The 24,419-nt window shown below is 37.9% G+C and overlaps 1 protein-coding gene and 1 long non-coding RNA gene across 4 annotated transcripts in view; both read right to left on the reverse strand.

Moving 5' to 3' along the window:
- LOC149557013 (uncharacterized) overlaps positions 1-23,466 on the reverse strand; it is a 38,449-nt gene extending 14,983 nt beyond the window's left edge. The window contains exons 1-2 of one of the 2 annotated variants that reach the window (XM_089831667.1): positions 23,030-23,466; positions 11,448-11,880 (exon numbers count right to left, since the gene is read on the reverse strand). In XM_089831667.1, the coding sequence (XP_089687793.1) occupies positions 11,721-11,880; positions 23,030-23,340 (471 nt within the window). In that variant the 5' untranslated portion in view covers positions 23,341-23,466 and the 3' untranslated portion in view covers positions 11,448-11,720. Of the gene's footprint in view, positions 1-11,447; positions 11,881-23,029 lie in introns of those variants that run through there. The other variant, XM_089831666.1, reaches the window with a different exon arrangement.
- LOC149557014 (uncharacterized) lies at positions 8,673-11,289 on the reverse strand. Of its 2 annotated transcripts, none has more exons than XR_016364830.1 (2): positions 11,056-11,289; positions 8,673-10,885 (listed from the first exon to the last, which is right to left on the reverse strand). It is a non-coding gene; the product is annotated as an uncharacterized LOC149557014 (long non-coding RNA). The 2 variants fall into 2 exon arrangements; XR_016364829.1 differs by having other exon boundaries at positions 11,039-11,289.
- Positions 23,467-24,419: the final 953 nt, after the last annotated feature.

The following is a 24,419-nucleotide window of genomic DNA, read 5'->3' on the forward strand; positions in this document are numbered from 1 at the left end:
GAGAGGCTACGGCTGGCTCTGAAAAAGAAGACGAAGATTGTACCACTAGCATCATATGTCGATGCGTATAATCGCGCGATGGATCTGGCGAGTGAACATAAGACAAGTAAGAAGAAGAAGCATAAATCGTCGAATTTAGACGATTCGTCGTCCGAAAGTAGCAATAGTGATGAAGAATCAAACAAAAAAGTTCCAGCATTACAGAAAGATATGCTACAGATGATGAAAGAATTTAAGAATTTGAAAAAGAATCCGGACTCAATGAAGGGAGAATTGTGGTGCGCGGACTATAAAGAGGATGGCCACACAAAGGGTTCATGTCCGAAGAAACAATTTTGTGATATATGCCAGGTAGCAGGACATTCCATAAAAGAGTGCCCATTTAATATGAAGTCAAAAGGACACTAGCAAGTATTACTGACACAGGAAGTGTCCGCCAGAACAAACACAAACAATGATGCAACTTCAAGAGGATATCGCAACAATAATCAACACGAAAGGGGTGGTAATAATAATAACAATAATAACAATAGAGGCCGGGGTCGAATACAGTATAACACGAGTGGACAGTCAATGATACAATGTCATGCGTGCAACCTCTGAGGGCACTTCGCCAGAGATTGTACCACGAAGGAGACGCCGCAACTGTTACGTAGATGGTGTGGTCCAGGAGACCACGAAGATTCAAAATGTCTGAAGCAAGGGGTAAATTTGTTAAGCATTGAAGCATGTGATGAGAAGATACTAGCCATTACATGTAAGCAAGTTAAGAAGGCAAAATACCCTGATGCAGAGGAAGAAAAGAAGAAGTTGCAACAAGCACGAATGGAGTTGGAAAAACAGATGGAAACAGGAAAGTTGCAAACTACCAATACCTCGAAGAGGAACTTAGTTGAACAAAACATGATAAGACAGGTAATGCAAACAGACGTCCCTATTAAATTAAATGACCTTCTCGCAATGCCCCGGTTATAGATGGTCATCCTAAATATGACACCGCTTCTAAAAGCGACGGAGGAAACAAGGACGGTAGTGGAACAACAGCAGCAAACCCAATGCTACTGACACTCACGAAGGGAAGGCATCCAACAGTAGTCGAGATGGGCATTTTGGGAACTATACTGACAGACACAATTGCGGACGAAGGGTCGAGCATGAACATGTTACTGGAAGATATATGGAAGAAGTTAGGACAACCTACACTGTGGCCACCTACATTCCAGTTACGATGGATTGGCATGGAATCAAACTGTTAGGAACCCTGATGGCACAACCGATAACCATTGGGATGCAACCATTTTTACTAGATTTTGTGGTCATTCCACTGAAAAGAAGAGAGTATGACGCTATCCTTGGACGAGGTTGGTTGGTACAAGCAAAAGAAAAACATGACTGAAAATGAAATACCCTATCCATACAACACAGAGGCCGAAGATTTGTAAATGACCTGCACAAACAAATGGTAGGTGAGGAGGCGGTGTCGTCAGATTCCAAAGGTGAAGGTGAAGGGGACAACGAAAGGAAGAAGAAAATGGAACCTAATGAAGAGGGAGTATTGAGACTGGAAGAAGGGTCGAATGTTGATTACCTAAACTCAGTGAATGGCCTATTCCACTGGGAAATGGAAGATTATGAGCTCTTTCCGAGCTGTAATATGTTAAGGGTCAATGAAGGTGAGAAAGATGAGGAAAATGAATGTTCGAAAGAATACAGAGAAGCAGAAGAAGGAAAGGCAGTTACGGCTGAAGCTGAAGGGAAGAACATATAATATGAACCCAGAAAAATGAAAGATTCCACTATACGGTACACAGTGAACGGACCGCGCAGAAAGGAAAGGTTACACCGCACCATGGATATAGTAGAAAGGTGCCGACAACAAGGAAAACACATCATACGGTCTGCACAAGAAACAAAGAGGAAGAGCTTAATAAAAACTACAATTGCACAGAGTGAAGGTTCTAGAATCAAGAATACAGTTATTGGCGACAAGGAGTTGCAGCCGACAGAATTCATGTTACCAAGTTTCAAAAACAAACTAGGCGATATGGATAGTCTGAGGGAGAGATTGTATAATTTAAATAAACTTGATGAGAAACGATTGCAGACACAATGGGCCACGAAGATTACACAGAACAAGCATAAGGCATGGCATGACAAGCACTTGAATAGATTTTAATCGGGACAATTAGTTTTGAAGTATAAGAGGTGCAATGAGATCAGACCAGATAGATTTAAAATAAAGTGGGTCGGGTCATATAAAATTCGTGAAGTGGGCAATAACAGAGCAATAAAATTATGGACGCTCGACGAGAAGTAGCCGATGCAATAAATGGGTCGAAGCTGAAAATCTATCATGAAAGAAATAATGCACTTTCGTGAACGAACAACTGAGGGATATTATAAAAATAATAAATATTAATGTATATATGTAAGATAAGTAAATGTAGTCAGAATATAAAGTTGAGCATATTCTCTGAGCACGAACTCGGGAGTAATAAAGTAATAAAGAACAGGATTATTAAATTATAAGGAGTAGTCAATTAAAGGACCATACAACCTAAAAAAGAAGAAAATCTAAACCGTACAGCTATTGGGGGAAGGAATAGTCGACCGTACGGCTCGATTTGTGCAAACAACTAACCACCATACGAAAGGAGAGCAAAACTTAAAACATTGTACAGTGTACGGCCCGCACAAAAGGTAAAAGAAGAGAAATATTACTATGGATCGTATGACACTCAACAGCAAAATGGAAGTTGTGTCGTACGATGAAGCAAACAAGAAGATGGAAGCGCCATCGTACGAACCATATGAACAAGGCAGGAGATCACCGTACAGCCTTCGAAGTGCAAACAAGGTATGTCGTATAGACCCAGCAGAAAGCTAATCATATCCATGCATAGTGTACAGGCCTAGCAGGAAGCATATTGCATTCACATCGTATGTCGAGCTTAGGCAAGGAGATAGGTATTGTACGGATGTAGAGGAAGAAGTGTCCATTGTACAGTCAAGCTATAAAAGACAATTTTCGTACGACTATCACAGAGCATTACAGGCGATTATTCACTGTACGACTTTTTTAAAGGAGGAAGTGGAAGCCGTACTCTTCAAGAAGCAGAAGAGGTAAAAAATAAAAATAAAAAAATGACGACAAATCAAAATAGTTGACAATGAATAACGTATGATACCAAAGGGAAGGAAAAGACATAAACAGGTAGTAAAATGTAAACAGTTGGCAGGAAGAGTATAGGATTGGAAGAAAATCACAAAAATGGTGTGTTCCATGGACTTTTGTGTGAGTTTAAGGGTGTTAATTTAGTCTTGGCAGCGGGGACACTACCCCTCGACCCCGCCCTGTATCGCGACGAGCGCACCTGGGGATTTGCCCCGAGACCCCGCAGGGGTGCTACCCCTCGACCCTGCTGGGGGCGATGCCCCCTAGACCCCTAGTTAGTTCAATTATCAGTCATGAGAAGTTTGACCAGTTGACGAGACCTAGAGCTACTACAGGCATGGAGTGTTTGTATGCCAGAGGTGGAGAGGGCACTGGAGAAGCCTTTCGAGAGGGGTGCTATGCTTTGAGGCACTCGGAGTAGGTGTTTGACATGAGATTGTCTTGGTGGATGCATAGAGAGCTCGGGAGGAGCTAATCATCAAGTTGGAGGCAGTAGAGCAACACTTGGCTCAGCATACCCAAGAGTTGGAAGTAGAGAATGCGGCACAGGTGGCTATCAAGGTCAAATTGGCCAGGGAGACAGTATTGTGTTAGCAAAGGCTACAGATGCAACATGTTTTGGAGACCAGTTTGGTGCAGGCACGGGACGAATGTGAAAGTGGTGTGACAAAAAAATATCTATCCTGTTATAGTTAGTTACAGTGAGTGTATTCTATTTTGTTAATCTGTCTCGAATATTTTGTAATTGTCGTCTGCAGACGAATTTACTTTTTGGGGGGGATGATGTTGTCGGTAAATTCTATATTGTAGACAACGGGCATAATAGTATCCGAAACGGCGTGTGATAGTTGAGTCACCCCTTCGGGAAGGTATATGCACACCGTCCAAAATGGACTTTGTAATCATCATTGGAGTTATTGTAATAAGCACATTGCGTATATGAATAAAGTATCTGTTTTGCGTTATATCTTGCTATACTACGTGTTAAGTATTATTTTACCCTATATGGTAAACAATGTTCTTTGCGGTTTCTTGCCTTTTAAATTCTCTTAAGTTAGATCTTTATTTTAATTTTTCATTTCTAGAGTTGTGAAGCTCTTTAATTCTGGTCTGCCCCTTATTCTCCCAATTGTTGACTCTGTCTTATTGAAAATTATTTGATGTGAGGCACTACATTATTTTATCAAGGGGAATAATCATAACACTTTGTATTCCAACTTTCAGGAGCTCACTTTGCCAAAATTTGCAGCTCTGTTCACATTCATCTGCCTCAAAGCAAGCAATTAGCTAAGAATGACTGAGCTTATTCATGGTAGATTTGAACAATGGTGTTAAATCTTAAGGTTATAATAATAAATCACTTACTAATGACCTGTTTGTAAGAGATGTTCTTGAATAGCTTCTGGTTCGCGTCAGTGATTTGGAGAATGGGAATGGCAAATGGCAATGGCTCCACGTGCTTTTTATGGAATAGAAAGAATTGTCTGTCAAACTATACACTTCCCTTGGGCATTGATAGTTTCATTTTCAAAATTCTGACCTTGATTTTGGGTCAGTTAACATAAACTATAGGTAGTTATCCACTCTTTCCACTTCTCCAGGCTAAGATGCTTATCCGTGAAGTCTCCATTTCTCATAATGCTTCTGAATTAAAAAAGTCAAAACATGGAGCTTACATTATAAGGACAGGTGGTTTTTGGATTGCGTTCATTCACGCTCATTGACCAGAGAACTTGCTTGGTAAAACAAAGCCAGGACAGAGAGTTTTTGGCTTTGGGTTCATTTACTCTTAGCCTTTCCTGGGGATTCAGACCAGGATAAGAGATTTTGGGTTCAGGAAGTCAGGGAACTTAATCGGTAATTAGGCAGCATAGGTAGCTTTACGGGAGAATCATGGAGTTTTTCAATCTAGTACTAATCTATCTTAGATACCCTTAACTGCAAATGTACAGTTTCCCAAACATCCCAGCAAAGATTTGGGCATAATATTCATCTGGGTGGTTCTCATTAACCCATGCTTCATAAGTGTTGGTTCATGAAAAAACCACTCTCTCATAAGACATTTTAGTCCATAACCCTTTTGTTTTGCCTATGTGGAATAATGCTTTCTGAGGATTGCATCTCCATCATTTTTTATTCTATTTTACTCATTTCAGTACCCATGTGGTAGTGCCTTGGGGTGAAATTATCAAATGATTACTTTTAAGTTTTATGTTTTTCTTTGTTAGTCTTATGTCAAATCCAGGGCTCTGTTTGTCTTGAATAGGCCTGAAGTCTCAGACAGCAATCATGTCATGTTTTGCTCACAGGGAAGATTTGTGTTTTCCTTATCTTTCTGTAATTTGAGTGGGTGTAGATCAAATCCAACAGGAAAGATAATTCCAACACAGATCAGGAATGCCGAAACGGGCAATACTTATAAATTTCTGAGAAGTGAGGCATCTTGCTATTCTGCCGCCTTCGGTTTCATTGAAGGCAAAATCTTCTGTGCAACCTCTTACTGTAAGTGTAGCATGAATACCACTAAGTATAAGGAGATAAATATGTTAAATTTTGAGCATGGGTCACTATTGCAATGGAAACTTGCCATTTACATTTGTCGATCTCACATTCTTCCAAATTGTGTTTTTTTGCATCCCATGACATAACAACTCCTCCCAAGATACAAGGCCTCTCCCATTCTTTAGTTAATCTTATAGTTCATGTTTTTGACTGAGGGAAATCTGAGCTTCTCTTCAGCTCTAACATCAGGACTGAGCCAGATTTACATTACGAAGGAATTGTTTACATTAGTACATAATATTTTTGGTTCACTGTTAGTGATTTTCTAAGAGTTGAGCTATGTAAGCAGTGTATGCTGTTTGAACTTTTGTCTGGATATTATATAAGGAATCACAAGGTAATGTAGATTTATATACTTCATTGCACAACAGCCATGCCAACCACATCCCACATTTGATTTCTGAATATTTCCTTATGGCTAGTCTGGAGAACATATAGTGATACTACAACATGTGTTTGTGTGACCTTGATGAATTGGACATATGCTCAAACAATGCCTTGACAGGTGAGCCTTCGTCTCTTTTATTGTAAACTGAGGAGCAGAAATAAAAATCTCTGCACATGTGAATATCATTGTGCACCTGCAGATATGGCCATGTTATAACATTAAGGATTATATACAATAGATATAAATTTTGAAATGTTCCAAGATGAACCATATGCTGGTTTTGCATGGCTCAGCAACACATCAGGTACAAGTCCACTCAATCCTCAGATTCTAGTTTGTGAAGTTAATGATTTTTCCTTTCTGTAGGTAGCTTTTCCTATGCATAGAATTTGGCTTGATGTGACTCGTCTAGTTACTTTTCCCATGCTAATTATGATAGCTGGCTTTGAAATGTAATAACTTCCTACCAGGGGGATTATGTCCAGAAAATAAGAAGTCAATAGTTGATCGGTAAGTTTATGTTTTCTGAAAATTTGAACCCTGTTCCAAGTTTCTTAATATCCTGCAAATGTTGCTGTTGAGTATCATAAACTTTAAATAAGAAAGTCAAATTATGCCTGAGCAAGTATCTTGATTGTGCTGGGGCTCAGTAGGCGCTGATGTATGTGGAAGCTGTTGCCAATCACTCTCTTCAAAATCACATTCTGCTAATGTTTTTGATCTTTTCAAAATGCAAATTGAACCTAAACTGTTTGGGAAGGCATTTTGCAAATTTTCTTTTCAGATTGTTCAAGCAAAGGAATCTTTTTGCTTTTATTAGTGCTTCCAAAATAATCTCCGTCTTTTCTTAGTGCTAGCACAGATCCTCTGTTCTTTTATCCATCTATGTTTATATTTTGACACCTTACATACTCTATACCTTCAAATTGCTTTTGTCCTTGACATTTTTTGTCCACTACTTGGTAATTTTGTGTGTCATTCAGCTCCCCTCTAGTGCATACAATATGGTACTCCTAAAGTGTAGGCTTTTATAAGTATAAAATTCTTATGTGGATGTATTATAAGTTGCAGACGCATATGGTTGTATTTGGGAGGGGAAATTGGGAAAAGTCATATACACACAGAGATTATAGTAAAAGTGTACAGCAATTATTGGCTGTTTTCTCTGAAATGGAAAGGGGTTAAATTTTTAATTATACTTATTCCAAATGATGCTAAATTTAGGTTATCCAGGAGTATATAACTTTTTAAGAATCTGATATTGCTTCCTGTTGTTAATAGAAATAAGAAATGGATCCTAAGTAAAACTATGGAAACTATTTAAGTGATTATTTATGAACTTTGGTTTCAGAGTCCTCAATGACGATGCATCTATCTTTTAGGCAGCTATTCCAAAAATAAAATAGGCCAATGTCTCCATATGGAGCAGACATAGATAACGAAGGAACCAAGTAGTCAATGTTTCAGTTATTGCTTATAGTGTCAATGGACTGTGAGTTTTAAAAAGAGTATAGCTGGATCACTGTATTTTAATATTCCTGATGACAAGGAGATGCTGACCACTACCTTCTATTAACGTCAGACACAACTATTGAGCCTGTTCATCAAGTCTGTAAAGAACAGAGGCTTATGCCTAACATAAAAAATTCTGAGCTCGTCAATTCATCAAACAACTACTTGGTTGGAACATTAGGCATCATTGTTCATGCTTCAGCGAGGCATGATTAGAGCCCGGACTTTCTGAATGTGCAACTTTCTTAATTCTTGGTCTTTACATCTGCAATAAAAATCAGATTTAATGTTGCAACCTTTGCTTGTACGAATGATGTATGCTTTGGAAGTATTTTCTTGACTTACTACAGAGTGCTTGAGATATGAAGGGAAGGTATATGTGTGTAGGAGAAAGCAAGCCACAAAGGTACAAAATCCACAGCCACCTATTATAGCAAAAAAGGAATGTACAGAATATGTCTGCATAAAGAATCAAGCTACAAAAGGAGAAACCCCAGAACCATCTTGGCGTATAGCTAATGGTAATGTTGACCTGAGAACTACTGCATCTAAGGAAGAGACAAGGAAATGTGTGCAGCAGAAAGGAAAAACCATCTGCTGTAAGAGATTTCCCTTTTGGCTGTGGGCAGAATGCCCCTCTCATCAGCCAGCAAGTACTGAATCATTATCGTGAAACAGATACTAGGATAGACTCCACAAACCAAATTCCCAGCTCTGAAGAAGCAGAGGAAGAAGAAGAGTAAGTGTAAGACTCTCTCAGTATTGTGTTGTGTACACATGCAAAATTTACGGCATGTGTGATATTACCATGTCTCTTGTAACTTGATCATCGAAAAATAAAGTTTTAGTGCATATTACAAAATGCCGCTTCCCCCCAACACTACATGCTCATTCCAATCTTCTCATTCTTTTGTTTAAATACAGATAGAAAACTGTAAAGGAAAAGTAAACATGTATGCATATCTCAAAGATATACATTGGAGTAGTGCTTATTCGCAGAATGAATTTGCTACAAGAATTATTACACCAATCATGTCAGTGAAAATTGTAAAACTGTGTCATGTTTCTAAGACAAAGCGCCTCTGAATTCATCACTAACAGTACAGTATTTACTCAATTTCTTTTAAGGCTATCCTGCGTAGTGATAACTATTCAAATGGTCTTATGCACCATTCTGGTTTTCCCGTTCTGATTATCAATTATTTATTTGCAATGAACATCATCTCAAAGAAGACCATCATTTCACTCTGCATTCTGAATCTATGGACCGATCATTTGTACAACAGTTGTTGAAACTCATCAATATTGTTACACAATTCAACATTGGTACATATACAAAGCAGGTTGGTAAAATAGTCACTCGATTGAAACCAATATGCTACGCAGTTAACCTATTCTGCAACTTAATAACATATCGGAGGTACAATACATGCAAAAGGATAGAGCTCACTGTTTTTGCTTTGCATTTGTCCATTAAACTGCTTCTTCGGCAACCTAATGAATGTCATAAAATCCGGCAAATAAGCCATCAATGACCTTAAGCCATGCTTTTCTGAGCAAACAACTGCTGACTAGCTCAAACTTGACAGTGTGTGATTCGTACCAAGCTTTTTCTAGGACTCCATAATTGTTTTACCTTAAGCAATGCATTTAAGTTGTGTTAGTTTCATTTTCAAAAATGTTATACATTGACATTGTATTCTCTTATTTTTTGTTTTGTAGGCTGCTCGCTATATCCAGCATTCATGGAAGTCGTACATGTACAATACCCAAGGTAAGTCATCAATTGCTACAACCTTGAGATATTTCCAATTTAGATAGGGTCCTTTGCATTCACACTGTCACCTTCCTTCTACACATGCATAGTTCAAAGTAAATAAATTATAATCAATTTTACCGAAGATTGGAAAACAATAATGCAATTGCAATTACCAATGAAGAAATTAGCGCAGCAACTACCCTCCTGCAACCGTAGTCATTTTCTTTGCAATCGTCATTTGTTTAATTAAACCCCACAGTATGCTCTGCCAGTTTACTTTCCAATAGGATCTCTGACATTGTCTTGCTTTTGTCACAACATCTAGGCCATGTTAATTGACTTTGTAGCAAGAATTAAACACTGATAATGTCTTCTAACTTTTGCTTTCCAGATTGCCCATCCAAACGGAGCTTCTAAAAAACCTCGACACATGCAACATTTAGGGTAATGAATCTAATGACAAAGCCTTGAGATTTTTGTTTTTTTTTTTTTTGAATGCCTCAACAAAGTCATTAGTATTCTACAATGTAACCTTCCCCTTGTGCAGGTCTTGGCCTATGCTGTAAACAAGAGCAACACTCTTGCAGTTATACTATTTAACATTGGTAATGACCTGTTACAGTCTTGTCAATATACAGCCCATACACACCTGAAGCATTTGCAGTACAAGAGCATTTTCCCACGTCCAATCAAATGACCAATATGCTAGCAAAGAGCTTTGCCCATATAGCAAACGAGCCTCAAAATCTGATTACAATAGAAACGTACAATTCAGATGGCCAATTACAAATGATATCAATTAACAAAGCCCTTGACAATGTGCACTGCTTTCGATTGATCCATTCAACTTCAAAATCGGTGACTGCTTATTTGACACAATCCACCTTTTGCTTCATTGCCAATATATGCCTAATGAACTTTGCAGTGGACTTCTCAAGCATTTCTTGCATTGTAGACAATGGTTGTGTTATAGCTCTAAGATGCTTTGAACATGAGTTGCACCCAACAATACTGTGTGATTTGCACAAGGCACATGACAGAACCACACAGACTTGTGTAGAATGAAAATTTCAGTAACACAAACCAACACAATGGTGAGACCAGAAATTGAGGTGACACATTCCCTGTCCAATGGGCACAGTGGTTGACCATCCCCATATGTCTTTGGTCATCAACACGGAAAAAAACATATCTGCATTTTCAACAAAAATGCATCTCATCCTGTAATATCAATTCTATTTCATGATGTTACTCCAACATCTGGACACTATGATTCATTTTTTTCAAGGGATAGCATAGATGATGCACAACAAAATATGCAACCACAAACACCAATTGTACACTGTAACATAGTCGATGTCTGGAACAAAACTTGCTGAAGCATTTGACAAGGTTGTCTTCGGTCAGCTTAGTGCATTCACTGCTCCATGTGATGAAAGCATGTTTGCTGCTATAGCCTTCCTAGCTGATAATCGATTCGATGCAATAGCTGTACAATTATTCGTAGCTCTATCATTAGCTAATGGATTGAGAGTGCAAAACAAATTTAAATTGTCATGCTTTAAGTTATTTCAGCAACCTTCTTTAACAGATAACTATTCTCTTTCACAAATGCAAACACTAATATCTAAGATTGAAATACCATAATCTGAAAGCCACCTTGATCTGAATATATTGCTTACTGTGGCTATCCTCCACATTTCATCTAAATATATATGTATGGCAAGCATCTCCACAACCAAAAAAGTATACTGCAATCACACAGAATCGAAGCAAACAATTACCAGGCAAGCGTCGTTCTAATGGCATTATAGAAGCCAACTCATGCTTCCTGAAATTATGACAAATGCATTTTCACTAAAGAGCACAGACAATTGTGCTATAACAAGCGCTAGCACTACACAAATTGCAAAATTGTCCAACTTAAATTTGAATGCTTCTTGCTCATTGCAATTACTAAAAGCAGCAATACATAACAAGGATATGAACCAGCAGGAAATAGCAAATGATCATGCTACTGGATCAAAAAAACAACAAACCAAACACATCTATACACAGGCCAACAGAAAATATATATATTTCATAGGCCAAGGCCAAGTCACTATCCCACTAGACATGCACATGCAAGTACACAAAACAACGCAATTGACAAATCCATTAGGGTATAATTGCAAAGCATTAAGGATACACCTACCCAATCATGCACTTTTTGCGAGATTTTATGTTTCCAAAAATATGTCTACAAAGCTGACAAAGCATTGTCCGTGCTTTGCCTTTTCTTTCCATTGCAACCAATGTGAAAACAATTTTAATAGGGAGGCCATTTACAAATGATGTAAAGAAGCTGCTACAATTGGTAAAGTCCCCACTTTGGCTACTATGTGGAACATAAGACACAACAACCATACAAATGTTCTCCATTCCTTAACCACTTTAGAAGAAAGGCTTGTCTCCCTCTGTACTACTTTCACCCAGATTAGGCAACTACAATACACAAGAGCACAATATGGCTTAGACAGTACAATTATCAAATGTCCCTGTGGATTTCCACAAAGTGCAGAAAGCATTACCTAGACAAATAGACTAAACTAAAATGATAGCAATTAGATTAAAGTGCAAGCTACAATACAAAAATGCCTATGCACAAGGTAATGTTAGACCTGCATGTGTCATAAATGCTTTAACATTGAACAATGCTATCAAAGACACCCCTATATATGAAAGAGAGTGTCTTGATTAACAAAGATTGGGAAAATTTATTCACCAACAACAAAGAACAGGATCGAACAGAAATTGAAGTAGAGACACATATAGATGACCTGTTGTCAAGACATGATGAAGAATCCATAACTTAGTCACTTATCCACTAGTTGAATGATCAATCAAATACCTCAATACAAACATTATTGAAATCACACCATCAGAAAGATTCAAAACTCTTTGCATATTTCAGGATACCTATTCAAAAGAAATGAATTTCCAATGCTCTCTAATGGCTCCACATGACCAAAAGATGTTACAAAAAAAAAATTGTACTAAAGAATTATAGAATATTGTAATGTTTCTTTAATGGTCAACTTACTTAGTCTTTAGATTATTACGTAGTTTCTATTTTCGTCTTTAGTTCACAATTGTTTCTTTTATAAACATCATCTTTGCAAATCTATATAAGGAGCTTTCATCGCCTCTGTTTAATACAACTACAACATTGATTTACCATAACATGGTATCAAAGCGGTTCGATGGGATTTCATTAAATTTGGCAAATTTTTAAAGAAAAATTCAAGCCTCTTTTGATTTGGAATTTTTCCCAGAAATTTGTTTTTTGGTTTTTTGATATAAAAAATTGTTTGAGGTATTTTATGAAAATTTTGTAGATCGTCTTCAAAGATTTTTTCTTAAAATCACAAGCCTACTTGAGGGTTTTGATTGCGCAATTTCTTGGTTTGGGCAAAAGTCTCTGATTTTCGAAGCTTCCATGCACTGTTTTACCAAGCGAAGTCTCGCGTTTTGCTGCATCAAGATTTTTCTAATGAGTTTTCATAATTTTTTTTCTTCAAAATAATTTGATGGGTTTTCATAATTTTTTTCCCTCAAAAATTTTTTGATTCTATAATTCACAAAGTTGTGTGAGATTCCTTTGTGGGTTTATAATTTTTTCCTCAAAGATTATTTGGTGGGTTTATAAATTTCTCCTCAATAATTATCTAGTGGGTTTATAATTTTTCCGCTTCCCTCAAAAAGTATTTGTTGGGTTTTACCATTTTCCTCATAAATGAAGTTTGTATTTTATTATCTATCTCAAATTCTGTTAGGTTTTGATTGATTTTTCACCTCAAAAATTGTGTTGGTTTTTGATCAATTTTTCACCTCAAAAATTGTGTTGGGTTTTCATTGATTTTTCTCCTACAAAATTGTGGCTTTTTATAGTCTGTTTTGGGGCATCATGCTCACCTACAAAGTTTGGAGGGTTTGACAAATTTTCCTCATAATCATGTTCTCAGTGCTTATCTTTGTCTCCAGGGAAGAGCAACTCCATTATCCAACATCATGATGGATGTTTTAGTGATGGTTTATGCTCAAATGTTTTGTTGATTCTAGGAGGGTTACTGGTAGACTCGTCTCCGTGGCAGGCTCTTGTCTCTTTTTGCAAAGCTTTCTAGAGGAGACACCCTTCTCTGCTCTTTCATGGACGGATTTTGGCTTCTTGATCATTTACATTTTGCTGCAGTTTACATTTTGCAAATTCAATGAGGGTCTCAACTATAGCAAAATGTTTTGAACAATTTGTGACCAAAAGATAGCAATTAGACAATGAACATTAAGGGAGGGTATTAGAATATTGTAATGTTTCTTTAATGGTCATCTTAGTTAGTCTTTAGTTTATTAAGTAGTTTCTATTTCCGTTTTAAGTTCATGATTGTTTCTTTTAGAAACATCATCTATGTAAATCTATATAAGGATCTTTCATCTCCTATGTTTAATACAACAACAACAACAACATCAATTTACCATAACACAAATAACGAAATGGGAGCTCATGCATAAAAACTAACTTCACAACACATATAACAAATATGTTTTTCAAAGCCATCAAAATCATTATCCAACAAATATCTTCACTAGCATGGGTTCGTATAGGGAAAGCTGAGTTGAAAGGTCAAACGTTGACTGCAAAAGATGTACACAATCTTGCAACCTAGAAAAAATCTTAAGATCCCTGTTAGGCTTTAGATCTCTAAGGAGTATTTGCATGTCTCCTGACTATTTAGAACACACCAAGGAAAACATATTTGCAATGATACGACAACTAGACCCGTTAACTTTCTTCATGACTTTTACAAGTGTCTAACATTTCAGGGAGTCACTATGTAAAGCATTGCAAAATACATCTATCAAAGCCAAACACAACAAATGTATAGAAGATAGAGACCTCGACTTTGAAATTAGAAATAAAACCAAGAGCTTTGGAGTCGCTATTTCAACCACAAGTTATTTGGCAAAGTTTCAAATCACTTCTTTGTGATAGAGTTCCAACACTGAGGAAACGAACATGTCCATTCCATGTTATGGGTAAAGGATGTGCCTATATATGGACATTGTCAAGACAATGAAATCATAGATGTTGTCGACAAATACATTTCATGTGATATTACTAAAAGCAAATCTTGTCAGAATGCAGACAAGTCATCATACAAAAATTACAAAATGTCGGCTTGTCAATTCAACTTCACATTACCCCCCATAAAAAGGACAACAATATTAGAGCCTCTACCAATTACCAATATCATACTCTAGTACGCAAAGGAGGACACATTCAACAATTTCTTGGATAAATTCTAAGCAGATAAAGCAAATTACATTTCAATGTTGTAGGCAAAAATGTCATAGTAAGTTCTACTAAAACAGCATCAATTAACATTTGGATAAATGCATTTGCAAAAAAGGTACCCCCACTATGGCATGCAAATACAGATGCACAATTTATCTTGGGTTTCACTTTTCATTTTCATTTTGTAGAATGTTTTAGATAAAGGGTTGTCTCTTTTTTTTCTCTAACCCTAAGTTTCAAAAAGAAGATATGGAATAACAATTTGGGAAAGTGAATCGTAGTGATTTCGATGTGATACCATGGTCCATGAATGTGGTTAATAATGAAGTTTTGGCATTGCCATACCCTAGATGGCTCATTGTTGGCAAACCTCCTGTAGTTTCTCTGGAACCTTCTTCCTAAGGTCCTTGAGCCCATTGGTAAAATTCTTCAAATTGACAAATCTAATACCCTTATTCCTAATATGGAAGTGAGGGTTCTGGTCTCTATTAACCCTAGTCTTAATTTTTCAGAGAAAATATGGTTTGATGTTAAAGACCAACCCATTTGTTGTCCGCTTACATTTTTGGGAGGGATCAATGCTTGTTATCTATGTAGAAGAGATGGGCATAAGAGGCAAAATTGCCTGTTGTTGAAGAGACGACCTACTGTTCTTCCCAAATTGAAGGAGGCTTTCGGCCATTCATCAATAAAGAAGTTGCCCCCCATTCCTCCCCTCTACAGTTGGAGAACTCGGATATTATTAAAGCTCCGTTAGATGCCCTCAAGGCTAATTGTGTCCCCTTTGTTGCGCCACCCCATCTACTACCCCTGTCCATGAAGAATTAAAGGATCTCCCTCAAGTGGAATCCATATGTTTTTCTCTGGAACCTTGCTCTCCAAAGACAAGCACAAAACCTTAAATGCCTAGCAGATTGCCCTTGAGAGGATCAAGAAGAAAGATGAGATTATTAGAAAAACAGACCCCTCCCAACACTCCTCCAATCATCTCCTTATCTATAGACTCTATATAATGACCCAATGACAAGGCCTCCACCCATCCTCTTGCTCAGAGTAATGAAGATATTCTGGGTTCCCCTAAACCAAGTGTTGACTTAGTGGTTCCACCCATTCCTAACAAAGAGGTTAAGTCAAATATTTTTGTTCCTCAAAAGGTTGATATTATTGATAGAGAGTTGGCTAAGAAGCTTCATGATGATAGTGACTACAATGTGGTGGTTATCCCAGCCCACCCACCCACCCCTCCGGTCTCACACCCCCCTCCCCTCGCCCCCTCTCCACAAGTGGGGCTACCAAACCAAGTCTAGGTCCAGTTTGATGCAGGATACATTCCCTATTTAAAACAGGAGGATTGATGACGGCCTTGAGGTGGATCCTGAGAGGGAAGTAGACCTAGAGGACTTCATTTTTATTATTGACAAGTATAAGAAGCACGGTAGGAATAGGAGCAATGGTAAGGAGGTCATGGTGGAGGATAGGAAGAGGAGGTTGCCCCTAGAGGTAAGAGAGAAAAGCCTAAGCTTCTGAGTGGCAACATTGAGCCCTCTAAAATTCCAAGGAGAAAACTACTGAACTGTTTTAAAGAGCTTCCAAGCTTCCATGAACACTAAATAAATACAATGTGTGCCATGAATTTAAAATGTGTCACTTTGAATGTCAGAGGATTAGAATCTCTTGAAAGGAAATATATTCTCAAAGAGTTTCTTAGAATGTACAAAGATGTGGACTTTCTCCTTTTGCAAGAAGTTAAAGTTGTAGGCTTTTCACTAGACATTGCACTAAGTGTATTTGGAAGGATGCCAAATCTTATTCTACCCCACACCCTAAATGCAAGGGAGACACTCCCTTACTCATAGGGCCTAGATGGAATAAATATGTTCACAAGTGGGGTTCCTCTCCTTGCAAAAGAGTTATTTGGGTCTCTTTGATTTATGAAGGTTTGGAATTTGGCATTTGCTCAATCTATGCACCTAATGAGCCTTCAAACATGAGTGAGCTTTGGAGATGGCTTTCCAATCTTTAAGGCATCCTATGGATCATCTTGAGAGATTTCAACGTGATTGAAAGACCTCAAGACAAATCTGGTGGTGTTAGATTCAAATGGAAGGGCAATGAACAACTTTTTTGGAGTAGGATGGTCTCAAAGTTTAAACTCTTTGACCCCCCTGATGATATGAAAGGAAAGCATAAGGGCATCTAGTACACACGGTCCAACTATCAAAGGGGGGATAAGAGGATTTACTTCAGGTTGGATAGGTTTTAAATGAACAAAGAGGTTTCAGCTGTCTATGAGACCCCTTTGGAGAATGTGTTAATGTTATCCCTTACTCCTTATCTAACCAACATCCTATTGTGGCCACCATTTTTCCCATTCACATGCCCACTCTTGAGCGCAAAGATAAGGGAGGTTTTGCCCTTAATATTTCTCTTCTTAATTATGAAAGAGATGGGTGCAGAATCTGTCTTCTTGGAGGGCTTTGTTTCAAGTTGTTGGTAGGAAGAGAGCAAAGGATTTCAAGAGGAAAGAGGTTGAGTTAGTTGATGCCCTTGGTAATGCAAAATTGGTAACCCAGAAGAATCCTTCTAATCTTATTGCAGTAGGTTCCTTAGCCAAAGCAAGAAATGATTTATGTATGCTTCAATACTACAGAATTCAAGGAGCCAAACTGAGGGCTAGGGTGAATTAGATAAAGCATGGTCATAAAGGGTCAAAGATTTTCTTCCAAGTCCTCAAGAGCAAGGAAGCTAGAGATAGGATTGACTACTTGTGTGAAGATGGGAACATGATTAAGTCCCAAAAAGAGATCTTGAAGGTGTTTGCTGACTTTTATAGTAAGTTGTTTACTTCTGAGGAATCTGATCATTCTATGGAAATGGTCACAGACAAGATCTAAGGGATCATCAATAAGAAGGTTGAATAAGATGTGCTTTTCCTCGACAAGCCTTTGACTGTTGATGAGATTAACACTGTAGTTATGAGTACGAGTAATAATAAAGCCCCAAGACCAAATGTTCTACCTATGGAATTATATAAAGAAAATATTGCCTAGATTGGTGGTGAGCTCCTTCAAATCTATAATGAAGCATTTCTCAACAATTCTAGGCTCATCAAGCTCATCCCTAAGGATGGAGACAAAACCTTGATTAAGAAGAGACCTATCACACTATTGAATGTTTCTTACAAAATTCTTGAAAAAATCCTTGCCCTTAGGCTTGCAAACATTCTTCCCCAGATTGTTAATCAATCGCAGATAGGATTTGTTAAAGCGAGGTATATTTTGGAGAACCTCATTACTCGGGAAACTTTGGAATGGGTGAAGGTTTGAGGACAAGAAGTGGGTATGCTACTTATTAACTATGAGAAGGGTTATGACAGGAATGAATAGAAATTTATTAAAATGATGCTCGAAGCTCTACGGTTTCCTCCAACCTTTTTTCACATGGTTTCTACTCTAATAATGGTGCTTGGGCAGCAGTTGACGTTAATAGACTCAGATTAGAACAATTTGAGCTGACCAAATCAATCAGGCAAGGATATCCTCTTGCTCCTGCCCTTTTCATTATTGCAGAAGACTCCTTGCATTTCTTGTTAAGAGATGACTCCCTTTCCCCTAGGGTTGTTGGAGCCACCCTCCCCAACAATGAGGAATTATCCAATGTCCAGTTTGCTGATGAAATTGTTATCTTATTTTGGCTGAATAAAAATAACATGTCTAATCTAATGGGAAAGATTGGCATTTTTTGTGCTGCATCAAGCAGTAAGATATCCTTGTCTAAATTAATCCCCTTAGGCTGGGATGATGCTCCTCCTTTGTGGTGCAAAATATTTTCCATCTCTTGGGGAGGACCTAACCAGGTGGTCAGATACCTCAGGATTCCCCTTGTTGTAAACCCTGATCTCAAAGAAATGTGGGAATGAGTGAGAGCTAAGATTGAGAAGAAATTGGGAAAGTGGAACAATAGATTTCTCTCTTTGGCTGGTAGGATGCAGGTTTGTCAGAAGACCCTTTCATCCTATTCTATTTACTTTTCCTCTGCTTCGCTCTTCAATCATGGTTAGTTTGATTTTATCCAAAGAATTATTAGAGACTATCTGTGGTCTGATGGCACTTAATGTCCCCTTTTTGGGACATCAAGAATTTCAAGTTAAATTCATAAAATATTAAATTTGACTTGTGAGAGTTTAAAGAAAATTAATAAAAGGGTCGATTTAATATTGTAAAGGGAGTTAAACGGTGTCAAAAAGGAAAGAGACGAAAGGACAGGAGAAGGAAACTGAAGGGTCCTCATTTTGAGCATATTAGAAAGATGAGTTCTTTTTCAGCATGCTTGGATTTGAGATTGATCTTCTAGTTTCTCTTTGCCAACTTTGGGAAGCTGCTAGCTTTCTCTTGTTGGAGCCTGAGGACAAAAACCTTCAAGATTCTCCAGGTGGATTGGACGTAGCCCCAATTCATCTTTGTAGTGGATTCACATCAAAATTCACATTGGACTTTCAGGCGCACTTTATTTGTTTATTTCTAATCTGACTATAATTATGTATTTAAGATTGGATTTGATTGTTAATTGTATTGCTGATGTATAATGCAATAACGAGTTATTAAGTTTAATGAGCATTTGCAGGTTATTTACAGTTCATTGATGGTTTCTTGTGCTGGTTATTTTGTATAAGATATATGTTTATATTCTGAAATTGTCTATGGGAAAAGTTGGAGAAAATATCCAAATGGGATAGTATATGGCACGGGAGGCAAGAAGAACTATACTGTGAGTTGGGACTAGTGCACTAGGAGCAAAGAGCTAGAGGATCTTGAAAGATTTCAAGATTCAAGGTATTACTTTAGCAGCAAAATGGGTGGCTAAGGACACTCAAGGAAATGAACCTTGGAAGGTGTTAGTCAGGAATAATATCAAGAGAGCAGCTCCTTCTCAGGCCAACTCATGGTCTGGACTACACTTGTTTTACTTGTTGACTATTAAGAATGATGTCAGGGTTGAGGGTTATGTGGTCTTTAAATCCATATGGAAGGCTTGGAAGGTTGTGAACCACTTAATTTTTGGTAATGGTTTAGTTGTTAAGAATAGTAGGATTTGTGGTGGCAGAAGTATTTCGTGGAATCTTTCTTGCTCTCGCAAGTCATATGCACTACTGCAGGGGTGTTCTGTAAAAAACTGGGCTTCCAAAGGCATCTGTTATTTCAGGATGTTATTCATAATGGATCTCTTATTACATGGGATGAGTTAGTTAAGAGATTTGATATCCTCACCATCCAATGGAGAACCTACTCTACTTTGAGACTTTCCTTCTCTAAGCTTAAGTTTCCCAGTTCTTATTATTGCCCCTCTATCTTCTCCTCTATGTTCAGTTGGCCTGACTCTTCCCCCTTGCATCATAGTAAAGCCAAGTCCATTTACTCCCTCCTTACCCACAAGGTTGACATTCTAGACCACCTCAACATCAAGTAGCACCTTAACCTGGAATCCTAGACCTGGAGCAAACAACTTCTAAATATGTGGCATAGACCCATTGAACCAAATATTAGTTGTTTCATTTGGCTCTCCCCCTGCACAAGCTTCCCTTCAAAAATCCCAGTGGTGAACCTAATATCTGTTCAGTGTGTAGATTTGTTGAGTATGTTCATCATGTCTTCTTTGATTGCATCTTTGCCAAGGAGGTTGGGGATCTTTTGGTTTGGTTCTTAACAGTAACTTCCAAATTGAACATGTGATTTCAGGATATATTCTAAGTGGCAACAAGTTTTGCAATGTCTTTTGGTCTACCTTTTCTTCTTGATTGCTTTGGATAATCTGAAATCTTTTGGTCTACTTTTTCTTCTCGATTGCTTTGGATAATCTGAAAATTAGGAATGACTATATATCTTCATTGAGACGTCTAGACATCTAACTGAGTCTATAAGGAGACTCATATATCCTAATATTTCTATACAGGTCACAGCTATACTCAAACTTAAGGAGGATAAGTTTCTAAAATTGCTCCAGGATGGTAAAGTGGAGGTAATCGGGAAGAAAGTGGCATATGGTTACACCGCAGCTAAGGAGAAAGATGAGTTTGATATCGCCCTGGCACAATTCATACAACAATTGAAGAGAGATGGTAATTAGAGGACTGCAAGTGGTAGCTCCAGTCATGACAGGGCAGGTGATGGTGGGCAACATGTAGGGGCTCAGGCCAGTTCAGGACAGAATAGTGAACAGCATCCAAATGTTCAGAGCAGGGCAGAGATGATTAGTGGGAAGCAACCATGGGGCCAAGACAACACAGGGAAGGATAGTAGGCAACTTCCAGTTCAGAACAGGGAAGGTGTTCGTCTCAAGCATCCCTTGATGCCTTTTGCAGAATTTACTTATGTGCATCCACTGATCCTAGCAGACCTACAAATGTGCCTAATGTGTTGCCAGCAGAAGATCCAGAAGCAGGAGTATTCAACGCACCTGTGGTCGGTAGACCCCCATCCACAAATGCCAATGGCTACAGAGCAACATATATGCACCCATCCCAGTGTTTTGCTCTTATATGCTTTATATTCCTTCTACGAGAATGTGCATTTTCGTGGCACCGTAGACAGTGCCTCCACAAATACGGGATGAGCTTTTAAGTATTAATGCTTCTACCTCTTACTTTTGTAATACTTTGATATAAACCCCCAATGTAGTTTTATTTTGTATATGCTGGACACAGTGGTCCTGATATTGTAATCGTATTGATGATGTATATGTTGTGATATTGCTATCAGGATTTAACTATGTAGTTTTTTGAGTCAAACTTATTAACCTGTGCTTCATGAGTAGTGGTTCACACGAACCCATCTCTTGTGAGAATAAATGGAAAACTTAGCACTCATTTGATCTAGGTGATGCTCACAGAGGTAAGGCACGGGGACTTCCTAAGTGGTCACCCATCATAGTACTACTCCATCTCGAGCACGCTTACCACACTTAACACTCATTAGATCTAGCTGAGGCATCGCAACTTCCCTGAAGTTCACCCATTCCAGTGCTTCTCCAGCTCGAGCATGCTTAACTATAGTGCTCGAGCTAGAGCAGTACTGGGCTGGCTGACCTCTCGGGAAGTCCTAGTGCTTCACCTCTGTGAGCATCACCTAGATCCAATGAGTTCTAAGTGTTCCAATTATTCTAATGAAAGATGGGTTCATGTGAACCACTACTCATGAAACATGGGTCAAGGAGTTTGACTCAATAAACTCCATAGTTAAATCCTCATAACAATATCACAATCTGATTTGTTGTGGAAAATATCTCCTCCTTATCGATGTATATGTTGTATTTACTTTATATTTAATGGAAAAGAAAAAGTAAACTATTCAATGGAAACTTACCTTCTAGGTCCATCTGGTAGTGACATGATATGATAGATTATATTTTGTCTCTAGTGCACTTTGGGAAAAAACGACAAGTTCATTTCTTCTATTTCTATTTGACCCGCACAGTCTCCAAGTTCTTGCTTTTGTAGCTCTGTAAAATGGACACTGCATATTCTACAATGAATGGCTAATGAAGACCTCTATATACCCCTGCTCTGACTTTGATTCCACTTGCTGCTCTGTTCGCAGGTCAGATTTAAGAAGATGCTGAAACGTGCAGATACTTTCGACTTCACTATAGTCTTCATAAGAAATACAGATATTAAAATTTTGTATAGAAATATAGCACTTCTAGCTACAGGACAATGTCTTTTGATTGTATTCACAATGGAACTACGCAAAATGAATGGACTGGTTATTCTTGATTATCTTTGCAGTAAGAGTTATATATGTTTATGGAACAGGACAATCTCTTTTGACTGTATTCAAAATAGAACTACGATAAATGAATGGATTGGTTGTTCTTGATTACCTTTGCAGTAAGAGTTTATATGTTTATGGGGCTAATTATAGTTATTTCATATCCGTACGTGTATTTTTAACAGCAGGGAAGTCACCACTTAAATTTATTAAATCATACATTATGCTGCTACAGACAGAAAGTGTCATGTTTGTACTGAATTCTAGTGGTGCAATTTTGAGATCTCTAGCGATAAGGTACAGTTTCTGATTGACTACAGAATGCATGCGTCGAAACTGCGATACACTCTGCTCCGCCCTTACCGAAGGCAGGGACTGCAGCTGCGCGCAGCACTTGTTTGAATACATTGAATGTTTATTATTGAATTGGAGAACATTTTATTTTGGCATGAAACAGTAGGGAATTTATGTAAATTTGAGTGAGTTGAGGAAAATGGTAACTTAGCAAGGAAATGGGTTCAGGAAAATGTGAACTTACCTGGCAGAAAAGAAGCCTGTCAAGTCTCCTCCGGCGGCAGGTGAATTGGGAGCGGGCTTCAAAATATCCTTGAGAATGTCGATAATCCTTTGCCATTTCTCAAATAAACTCATATCTTCTCGTTTGCCCACCACATCCACAACGCCCATCACACAAGAAGAGGACAGAATTGTGGGCATTTGGGCAAGGGTTACAGGCACAGGGTTCCATCTTTTCCGAGGGTTTGCTATTGATGTTCTCTGCTTGCTAAACAAATGCTTTCGCCCAGGATAGCCCAAGTGAATTCTGAGGCACACGCTCCTGCTCTCCATTTTATCTTCTTCCTTCGGAGACTAATCAGAGGGCTCAAATAACAGGGCAAGACAAGGCGTGGATTCAATCCGAAGATCTTGGAGTGCAATTCAGTGGATATCCACTTACAGTGACTTTATATACTTCAAGGCTTGCATAGTCTTCCATACATTTACATTTGATTTTGATGAAATCTTTATATTTCTATTTTTATTTTTATTTATAAATAGACATTCATTTCTTCCTCTATGTCTCTATTTTAGCTTGCCCTTCTTCACATTTCACTTCTATGTATCTATATCTTGTTTCCTATATTTCTCATTGATTTATTCTATGTAGGTGTTCCATCTATCTATATATCCAACATCTATATATTGCCTCATATATATTTATCATTCTCTTCTTTTATCTTTCTCCTCTACTCTTCCCATTTATTTCCCTCCTAATTATTAATTCCTCTTTATCTATATCCAAATGCCTCTTATCTACCTTATCTACCTATGTATCCCTACCTTTATATATTTCTCACCCACACATTTAGACACTTCTTCTTTCTCCCTCCCTATGTGTCTCTGATTTGACCCTCTATTTACCTTTATCTATATCATGGTTCCTCTATTTCTCATTGATATTATCATCCTATCCATATATTTATTATTGATATAATCAATCTATTTATTTATATATCTATGTGTATATTGTGTGTGTGTGCGTGTGTGTTTGTGCGTGTGCCTGTGTGCATGTTCGTGTGTGTGTGTGTGTGTGTGATATTTACTTAGCAACTATCTACTTATCCCCTCATATATCTTTATCATTTCTCATTGACTCTCCTTTCATGAATATCCCCCTCAATTATATTTGATTATGATACATATATTTGCACTCTATCCCTATTTTCCCTCCTTTCTTCTTTGATATATCACTTTATTTCCACCTGGTTACTTCTTTGTATTTGTCCGCTTCCATTTAACACACACACACACACTCTCTCTCTCTCTCTCTCTCTCTCTCTCTCTCTCTCTCTCTCTCACACACACACACACACACACACACACACACATTCAAAATATCCAATGGATATAAATGAATAAAATAACTT

The sequence above is a fragment of the Cupressus sempervirens genome, chromosome 5, assembly GCF_028749045.1.
Source record: "Cupressus sempervirens isolate cs-2001-9-10 chromosome 5, ASM2874904v1, whole genome shotgun sequence".
Classification (NCBI taxonomy): domain Eukaryota; kingdom Viridiplantae; phylum Streptophyta; class Pinopsida; order Cupressales; family Cupressaceae; genus Cupressus; species Cupressus sempervirens.